The sequence below is a fragment of the Thunnus thynnus genome, chromosome 8 (assembly GCF_963924715.1).
Source record: "Thunnus thynnus chromosome 8, fThuThy2.1, whole genome shotgun sequence".
NCBI classification, from domain to species: domain Eukaryota; kingdom Metazoa; phylum Chordata; class Actinopteri; order Scombriformes; family Scombridae; genus Thunnus; species Thunnus thynnus.
In genome coordinates, this window is record NC_089524.1 from 16094131 (window position 1) to 16104548 (window position 10418).

At 36.2% G+C, this 10418-nt stretch overlaps 1 protein-coding gene across 1 annotated transcript; it reads left to right on the plus strand.

Annotated features, from left to right (window-relative positions):
* Nucleotides 1–18: 18 nt before the first annotated feature.
* Nucleotides 19–9625, plus strand: LOC137188519 (5-hydroxytryptamine receptor 3C-like). The gene is made up of 10 exons (XM_067598169.1): nt 19–2925; nt 3558–3718; nt 3867–3911; nt 4386–4492; nt 4846–5015; nt 5459–5619; nt 6067–6277; nt 6768–6977; nt 8059–8084; nt 8687–9625. Exons 1-10 carry the CDS (start codon nt 2871–2873, stop codon nt 9101–9103), a joined length of 1563 nt encoding a protein of 520 aa, XP_067454270.1. The 5' UTR covers nt 19–2870; the 3' UTR covers nt 9104–9625.
* The last annotated feature ends 793 nt before the right edge of the window (nt 9626–10418 follow it).

The following is a 10418-nucleotide window of genomic DNA, read 5'->3' on the forward strand; positions in this document are numbered from 1 at the left end:
TTCCATCCATCAATAATTCTTTATTTAACAATAGCAAAAATTAATAAAAGAGCCATTAAACATACCATCCAAACATATATTAAAAGGGGACCAGGGAATCATTCAGAGTTTAGGATTACCAGCGGAGGGGGAAAAGGAGAGGCATCCTGAAGAGAGTCAATCACACATGCCCAGCAAGTGGCAACCTGCAGGGCTTAAATTTTTAAATTCTGAAGCTAAAAGTTATTCACAATATCATTCAAGCTGTACTATTTTATGGCATGAGCTGAATTTGATTATTTTAAAAAAAAAAATTGATTGAATATGTGCCATCTTTGACTCCAGTATCCAGTCCTTATAATGCATCCATGGTTGCTGGTTCTCATTCCAGAGTATGCATAATTTTACCTATACTGTACTGTACTGATTAACTGTGATCCCTCCTGTTACCACTCCCCTGCCAGGAACATCTGCTCTGTCTGAACTGCAACAGATCAGACAACAGGCCAGAAACTGAGTGACCTTCATGCCAATGGACCAGTGGTGCCATGTTGGCTATGTCCACAACCTCCTCATCTATCTGCTACTTAACTCCTGCTACGCCCTGGTTATCATCTCCATGTGGTGCATCTAGATCAACCAGGTAACTGAACAATTAAGGCACAGTTGTTATCAATAATCTTAAACCATCCAACAGCATCTTAAAGCATCCATCTGCTGTGTTTACAGTCCACCTTCCAGCTTTTTTAAAAAAAGTTTTCAGTTGCTTCAAAATGCATGTGCTGAAAAAGGTGAGGGGTTCACTCTTGTGAAACCAGGCATTTGTCCAAAGTAACTGAAAACTGTAGTCATTAAACTTCAACTAAAGAGGTGCGACCTGGATCCTCCTATATCTATCACAAATCTTCCTTTTATTTTGAATTCAATGAGAAAGCTGTTTTTATTCAACTCAACAACTTCTTAAATGGAAATGGCCTTTTGGGCAAATTTCATCTGGCTTGTGAACACATCACACTACCTCATAAATGACATTTGTCTGCAGGTAAGATTATCTGGTGTAGTCATCAGTTGGTGAAAGTCATATGTTAAATTATTTGTTAAGTTGTTGCCATTAGTGATCACAATATCAAAAAAGTCATAAATGAGTGGAGTCCCCCAGGGCTCTATTCTTGGGCCTCTATTAGTAAACCTGTATGCTCCCAGTAGACCAAATCATCAAGACAGTAAGATTGTTTTAATATATGACATGCCTTCTCTGTTATTCTTTATCAGCCAGTTGTATCTTGATAGTCAGGATAAATTGCTATTTCATTCCATTACTGAGTGACCTAAAGCTCATGTGAGTTGATCTAGGCCTGCACTGAATTGTGACTTGCCGTGGCACCACACTCACACAGGCAACAATAACCTCACAAGTTTCTGTTTTAGAGTAGAAATAAGTTTGGAGTTGACAGGATGTTTACATTATTTTTAATGCAATTAATTTAACATGAGAAATAGAGAACAGACCCATGTATCACAATATATAAAGATACTATATGTGGCGTTCTGTCTTTAATAAATCATGTTGATTGTATCAATTATTTGTCTTGAAGTAATTAAAAGTTATGGTAAAAATCTAGCATATGTCGATTCCAAATATTAATTTTAGTCTCAGTTTTATAATAATTAAAAAAAATTTGAAATATCAGTTTAAAATCAGGGGGAAATCATGCTACAAGTCCAATTTCAGGCAAGTTATATCAGCAAATACATGCTTTATTCAATAAAGTGTTTTTGCAAAACCAGGATCTTTATGTGTGTTTGTGTGCACACATTTGCATATGAACAAGCAAGTTCACATACACAACTGTTTATTTTGGCCATCCACAAAGAAGTTTCACTTCCAAATTTCAAACCAAATCTGCAGGAAAATAACATTGAGTTGACAGGGGAAATTCTAATTTAATGTCAAGACACACCTTTGTGCATTATCATTATTTAAATACTTATACTTATTTAAAGCTGTCTTTGCATAAACAGCACGTGTTTTCAGTATCTCAATGTTCTTTTTAAACACTGAGTAATGCATAACTACCAAAATCTTAGTGTTGATGTTGCTTCAGTAGCAAAGACGAGCATGACTCATCAGTATTTGCTTTAATTAGTGAACCGTATCGTTTTCAGTTACTGCAGGCTTGACGCTGACTTTGACTGTAACACCCTCCTCCCATTATCTCAGGATATAACAGAATTGAGTCAGTACCATTTGTATCACCATTAATAACTGAGAGATCCAAATCATAAAAATGTATGGTTATGTACCCACATTTTAACACTAATACCCTTCTTCTTCTTTCTTCTTAAGAACTACATCACATGATGCTGTGGCCAGTATCTGTGACATCGGAATCAAAACCGATTAGATGATGAGTCACAAGACATTTTACAGGAAGATTAAGGTAAAAAAAAAAGCCAGACTAAACTTCCTTAAGCAAAAAGGAAAATACATAACACAACACTTCCAGTAACTTAAGAAGGAAACTAAGGGAACAACCAGCTGCACGCAAACTGGGTTTACTTGGGCCTCAGCTGTCACGGCATGTGAAGTTGTTGACACATCTGATACAACTCCACCTAAGGATGTGTCAAAAACCTGTTGCACGATCCAAACACAAATTATGCAAACACAAGCATCAGATGGATGGATCGCTGGAAGCGACTGGGAATACCCTGCCACAGTGTTAACAGGAATCTAAAGTCAATATTAGTTTCAAAAGGAGGTCAGAAATTTCACCCAATAGCCGATAAATTCATGTTACTTCTAAGAGCCTTCTGGTAGAAGACTGTTGACTTTTCAGCTTTACAATCTGAGGCATTGTCATGTTGAAGAGACTTAACTGAGACTGAAAATGACGGAGGTAAAGCCAGCTGAGCTCATCGTCGTCTGTTTAATGCTACTTCACGGTAAGATGACAGAAATTTGCACAAAATATGCAAAGAGAAGATAATCTGTTAAAAGCTGAATCATTGCACAGTTAAAACCTTGTCCAAATACAAACTAATGATGACGTTTTATTTACAGTTAATTTTCAGGTTTGTTGTCAGCACTGACTAACCTAGAAACTAAAGTGAAATATAGTGAAATGTTTGCCTTTTCTCACATTACAGTTGTATAACAGCTACTTGGCACATTAATGAATACTGTTTCAGTCCTTGTTTCTATCATGCATTCATTCATTATTTGCACTTCTCAAAAGGGAAGTATTTTTTTTAGCAAATATCAAAATTCTCTGTGTAGTTGTAACTAATTGCTGGAAGCAGTACATAAAAACTACTTTTGGGTGTGTGTGGAACAACTTTGGATGGTGTTTATCAACCATTAATAAACCTTTAGTTACAACTTATAAAATAATTTTTAAGTTTAAGAGATTTAGGATGTATCGCAGTGAAGAGGCAATTTAGTGACTGGAGTTTTTGAGTAGTATGCAATACTATGGAAGCTGAGAAGGGCTGTGGTTGCAATCATTTTAACATTTTCATGTGCACCTATTTGAGCTACTCATGAATTTTGTTTTCTACATTCTCTCCTCACTCAGGTTTTGTAGCAGCATTGAATTGCACCAGCCCAAGCCCTGAATCCTTGTTTGATGCATTTGAGAAGGGTTTATTTCAGAAAGACTTGGTGCGGCCCGTAAAAAAATTTTCAGATCCACTTAACGTAACCATTGGTATCACTGTGGTGGGAATTTTAGGAGTGGTGAGTCTACACAAACATCTACTCATGCTTGCACATAAGCATTTTAGGCTTTTTAGGTTTTTAACAATCTTTGAATTCTTTGAATTTGAATTCATAATTGATCTGTATCACTAATTCTAATTATATTAACAATGTGTCTCATCTACAGAATGAAAAATCCCAAACCCTGACAACATTCTTATGGCAAGTCCTGGTAAGTTTTCAGGACAAGCTGCAATGTGTCAATTTTCTTATGGATTATAGCACTGATCAAATTATTCTGATCGCATACATAACAACGAGTTTGTTTGTATCGAAATGGGCTAATCTCAAGGGTGGAGGTGTGTCTTTTTCAATAATACCACAAGGGTTTGTCAAAGTCAGAAATGTACTAATTCTACACCTAGCTGCCAGATGTTTCTAATAAATTGCGAGTTTTATCCCAAATGAGATATACATACATACTTGTTTAAAATAAATAAATTGAAATATATTTACATGAAAATTAATTAATTTGTTACTTAAATAAATGGCTGCCTAAAGATGTTTTTCTGCAAAACGTTAAATTTTCTTGTTTGGTTATCATCACCAAAATGGATATGTAGTGAGAAACTCCTCATATTTTTTCTCAGTTAAAGTATTGCATTTTCTAAGCTGTACATCAAATTGGTATCGTTGTCTAATACAGGAGTGGGAGATAGAGGGACTGAGCTGGGATGAGAAGGAATGTGGAACCAAAAGAGTCTCTGTCCCTCGGGAAAAGCTTTGGATTCCAGATGTCCGAATCGCAGAGTTGTAAGTTTAAAAGTGTCGATTAGTCTGTGAACTTTATCTGCTTCATCACAGATGAACGTTAGAGGGCTGATTGTCCGAATCAGACAAATTAACCTTGAAGCAAGATGAAAATGTGAAATGTCTTCATCCTGAGAAGCTTTCAAAGATTTGTTAAAATTGATCATCCCTGTAAAGCAAATGTAGAAATATTACATTTAAAACTTGAAACAGCCCATTTTAGGTAAATTAAGACACAAATGTTAATAAACAAGAAAAAAACTGTGAGCTAAGTGGGATATGAACTTCCTTGTCTCTCCTTTTAAAATTTCTATGATTGCATACAAAAATGTCTGTTCTTTTCTCTTCTATTCTAGCATGGATGAGGACAAATCTCCCAAAACTCCCTATGTCTACTTATTGAACACAGGTCAGGTTTATGATGATAAGCCAGTCAGAGTGATCAGTTCCTGCCGATTAGGAATCTACACTTTCCCCTTCGACATCCAAAACTGCACTCTGACCTTTGGATCATATCTACACTTTGGTAAGGCTGTCCACATATAAAATACGTTCCTTACAAAGTTCAAAACACGTAGTGTTTAGTATTGATTGATTGAGTTGACAAGTGTTAACAAGTTAACCATGGGCTCTATTTTTCAGTTTTTTTATCTGCGCCTCAATAAAGATACAAGTGTGATACGTATCACATTCAGATCAGTTATAAAAATCCTCTGTGAAAAGCCTTTTTAATTGTTAAACTAATTCCAACATTCATGCATGGATATATGTAGATGTATTGAAAAACATCACTGTATAAAAAGGCACTTAATGTGTTATTTTGACTTACATATCACAGTTATGTTAATACTATGGTGTATGTGTTGTAAACAAACTCCACACACTAAAAGAACACCATTAACAACAGAAACTGTGTCTAAAAAAGTGTCTAATAACTTAAAACAAAATTGCTGTTAAATGTTATTCCAGGTTCAGACATAAGGATGATTCAAGGCGACACAGCTGCAGAGATCCTGAAGGAGTCAAGAGAAGTGATAGAGACCAATGGGGAGTGGGAGCTCATAGACATCAAAATAGCTCCATCTACTCTGACGTTAGCAGAGGCAAGCTACTCTGAGATCAAATACTATGTAAGCACTTTTACTTATTTTAATTATTATTATTATTATTTAACTCCACACTACATGCTACAGTATAGACTATATACTAATCTTTATAGTGTGCCGCTGTCAACATCTAAGAAATACTACCAGGAAATTATACAATACTTGCACTGTCAGGCATCATACTTTGTTTTCTGATGTGTTCTGTTTCTGCTTTGCATTAGTATGTAGAATTTGCATTAGGTTTGTAGGACCTGCAAGACAGACAATAGATACGATACACAGGACCAAGTAAACAGGCTCTGGGGCTGTCACAACATTTTAAAAAGTCAGCGTTTGCATGATAATTCACTTCTGGTTTATCTCAGAAACCTGTGCCAATCCTTTTGCATCTACAAAAGGGAAATTAATATAACTGTCAAAAGTCTGACCAAGATCTGGTTGTAATGAATTGGACCTGTGTCTCCTCCCAAGATTGTTTTAAGACGAAGGGCGGTCCTGTATGTGGTGAACCTCCTGATCCCCAGCTGCTTCCTCATCACAGTGGACCTCTTCAGCTTCCTGCTGCCTCCCCATAGTGTAGACCGATCCTCCTTCAAGATGACCCTCATCCTGGGCTACACGGTCTTCCTGCTCATCATGAACGACCTGCTGCCTGTCACAGGGGAGACAACACCTCTCATCAGTGAGTGACGCCTGTCATATTATTACTTCTTTTATTCCAGAGATGGTTGCAGAAGGATTGCATGTGCCTAGATGAAATTCACTGCTTCATGTGTGCGTTTTTGTTTAAAAGAGCTTCATCATTAAATTACTGCAGAAGTGTGTTCTGTGGATTAATCAGAGTAACTGGGACATTGTTTCTGCAAATATTTGAATGATTCTTTTTTAACGATGTGAGCTGCACAAATTAAATTTCATTCATCTTCATTGTTTTCGTGGTGGCAGAACAATATCTCAATAACAGTTTTCACTGGAAGTACTTTCTATGAAAGAAATTGTCCCCTTGAACAGAATCATGTATACAAGGAGATGAATAACATGTTTGACAAGTTTTAATATTAACACAATTTCCTGAATAAGATCAGAACCAGGATAAGACTCAAAAGCATCTAAAACATACTCAATGAAAAGTGTACTAAACCCCTCCTTTTTGTTGCTGTTGTTTCCTGCAGATGTTTTCTTCTCCATAAGCCTCGCTCTGATGGTGGCCAGCCTGTTGGAGACGGTGTTTATCACTAATATCCAATTCAGCTCCAGCCAGTACAGTGCGGTGCCTCACTGGCTCAGCATCCTCGTGCTACGCTATCTAGCTGTTGTCGTTTGTCTCCCTCGGAAGGAAAAGAGCAACAGAATCACAGTCTCACTCGAACACCCAACTACAGGTACATCCAGAACATGAGAATAACACACAAACTTGGTATTAGAAACTATTAGCAGTAAATGTGATGTATAGTTAAGTAGCAAATGATTATAAAATAACTATTACCACTTCATTTACTGGGGCCTCCTTTGTGGAAAACACATTTTTCAGATTAATTTTAATATTAATCTTAATTTGTTATGGATTTCACTCAAAGCAACCCTTTCCAAACTGTGAATACAGTATCACTTATGCATGTTAATAATTACCTCAAAGTGTGTTATGTAGTGATAATGCACAGCAGGGTGTCAGGATATACATAAATAATGTATGAGGCGTAGGTGAAGACTGTCTTCTCTAAGTTCATTATTTGTGTATATCAGGACTACAAATGTTCAGTATGTTTACAGACAAATTTAACCCCCGATATACTGAACTGCAGCCTGCTAAATCATCATTGTCACTGACCGAATCAGTGACTTTTGTTTTGGAGCTCCCTTCACACGCGACTTGTTAACTTTATAAACAGTGCTTCTGTGGGCCTGGTTTTGAATGACGCAGTTTCAACAAGCAAACAAAGTGAATTTACTACTAAAGATAGTCAGTGCGTAACATTAGGGCGTTGTGAAGATGAGTGTTCGCTTACGTATATACTGCAGTGATACAATATCTTTGCTTAGAAAATTAACTAGATAGACAGTGACTACAGAACTGAATGAAACTGTTCAAATCAGCAACATTATTTGTAATTTCCACCTCTTAACCAGGACACGTCTTAAGGAACAAGTCTACAGCCATGCCAGCTGCTCTGTGAGGCTTTTCTTATGCTTCCGTCACCAATGTTTAGTGTGCTAGCATATTAACATTTGCTAATTAGCTTTAAACACAAAGTGCAGCTGAGGCTGATGGAAATACATCATTAGTCTTGCAGGTATTTGGGAAGAACAAAAGTACTGGACACCTTCAAATTGCAACGTGATAAAGGTGCCAATGCCAAAGCTATTACAATTCATCCTGTGGCAGACATCAATGTGTGTTCCAAATTTCATGGCAATTCATTCAAAAGTTGTCATTTCAATAAAACCTAAACTGCCAACCTCTAGGTGGCACTAGAGGAAAAGTCGGCACAGTCTGTGCAACATTTCATTGCGATCCATCCAAATATTGTTAAAGCATAAAACCAATGATCTGTGGATATTTACTATCCAGACATACTATAATCAAGATATGATAGTTTAAAAATGGCCTAGCAATCAGTGCTGAAAAAAAAAGTTTAAATCGAAAATCTAATTGACCTGTGGCCTTAAAATCAAAAGTCACATCAAATGGTGGATTTGGCGAATCATGACACCCCTGAATGCCACACACTTCTAGTGGGTCATAAGTGAAGATTGAGAGGGATTATTTTTGTATGAGTCTATGCGATGTTTTTTTAGGAAAATCCTGCATAGTATACCTTTAAGACATTTCACTCTGGACCACAGTGGTGGACCAACGGGACATCACCATCCCTAAAAATGATTTATTATTTCCACCCTAATCAAGTGTATTATCAGGCTTATATGAACCAGTTGTTAAGGTTTGTCGCCAGTTAACTCAGATAGTTCAATTTCACCAATTAGAATTACAGCAACTAAGTATTGTTGCTATAGTAACCTGCAGTTTAATAAACTGTACCTTGTGCACCAATTTAAAACTGTTTTCTCTATTCTCTATTTCCCATGGCCTTAGTGGGCTATAACATTCATATTAGTGACTGTTTACAGGGGTCTGATCATGTATCAGAATTATAATATGCTGTTTTTCATTTCTGACCCAGTAACAAATCTCAGCAGCGTCACCAGCATCGCGGGGGGACAGCTTCACAGCATGTCTGGTCCTGCATCTCCTGGTGATGCACTTTCAGTGAAACCAGCTCCGCAACCTCACGAGCCGGTCGTGGATGAGCTGAAGAAGCTGAGCAGAAATCTCACAGCCATCCGCCTCCAGGTGGACAAACACTTCCAGGGGTCCAAAACCTCACAGGAATGGTACATGATCGGAATAGTCATCGACCGTCTGCTGTTCGGCCTGTACATCATCTTCATCCTTTTCAGCTTTATAACCATCATATGTATCTGGATCCTGAGCAACTCGCATGCAACATGATTTAGCCAGAGAGTTGAAAGCCTGACTGGAATCATACGAACGTGTTTGTCACAGACCAGAGTTAATCTAAAGAAGTTTCACATGCTGTATTGCATGCTGTGTATTGAAATGTGGTGCTTGTTTTTTTTTTTTTTAACTCTGTCAAAGAATAGAAAATTATTTTCTAGATGTTGGAAAAGTTTGGTAGAGATATCTAAGTTTTATTTGTCAAGAAAACTCTCACTGAGAGAGCAATGATGTTTGGATTCAAATTTTGAGTAAGAAACGGACAAAATTATTCAGTCCTGTTGCTTAAATTAGATCCATCCTTAATATAATTTATACAGATGGGATTTTACATGTTCTCATGCTGCGTTACTGTAACGGGCAAAACAGTGGCAAAAGTTGTAAGACTTAGTCTGATGTTATACAAGTACTGGTCATAGTAGTTATGATGTTAAATTAGGATGATATGATCTCACTGTATACCAGCTTTATTTTTTTCAATTTCATCTTATATATCAATTTTATCTTATATGTTTATTTTTGCATTCTTTTTTACCCATAGTGTCGTAGTATATGTTATTGCATATGTATAAACAACCATTATTATCTTTTTAAAAGCCAGTAAATAAACTCAGGGGAAAAGAAAAACATCAGTCACCTTTAACTTGTAATATTCTCTTTTTTAGACTATTTTGAAAACAAATACCCTCCAAAAATGATTTTACCATTTTACCTTTACTGTGTTTGAAAGTTGTGTTAACTTGGAAAACTCTTATTTTTCCAGAATTCAAATGTGAACTTTATGTTGTAAAATGTTGTAGTTTCACAGAAATATTGACTATAACCAACAATTTCCACTAGATGGTGCCATTAGCTTGCTGGAGCTTTTGAGCTCTAAGAGATTTATGTCTTTATGTAAAAAAAAAAAAAAAACACTTAAAAATATGTGTATTTTAAACTATATGTATAAAAACTTTATTTCAGAAAGAAAAACAAGAACTAAGAGGTGAAGCACACCAATACACTTCACTTTAAGGCTGCCACTTTTAATTATTTTCATTATTGATTACTATTACTGTTATTTTTATGATTAATTGTTCTTTCAGTCAATAAAATGGCAGAAAAAAGCAAAACCAAAAAGCCCTTTGACCCTTTCCAACAAAATCCAGTCATTTTGTCCGACCAACAGACCAAAACCCAAAGATATTGAATTTACAATTACATAAAACATAAATCAGCAAAATCTCATATTTGAGAAGCTACAGACTGTACGTTTAGCATTTTTACTTGTATATCAACTCAATTACTTCTAACAGAATAGATGTAAATT

Coding starts and splice junctions, on each gene's coding strand:
- LOC137188519 (XM_067598169.1), top strand. CDS start 2,871: ATGACGGAGGTAAAGCCAGCTGAGCTCATCGTCGTCTGTTTAATGCTA. Junction 4,493..4,845: donor GATGTCCGAATCGCAGAGTT/GTAAGTTTAAAA, acceptor CTTCTATTCTAG/CATGGATGAGGACAAATCTC. Junction 6,278..6,767: donor GGAGACAACACCTCTCATCA/GTGAGTGACGCC, acceptor TGTTTCCTGCAG/ATGTTTTCTTCTCCATAAGC.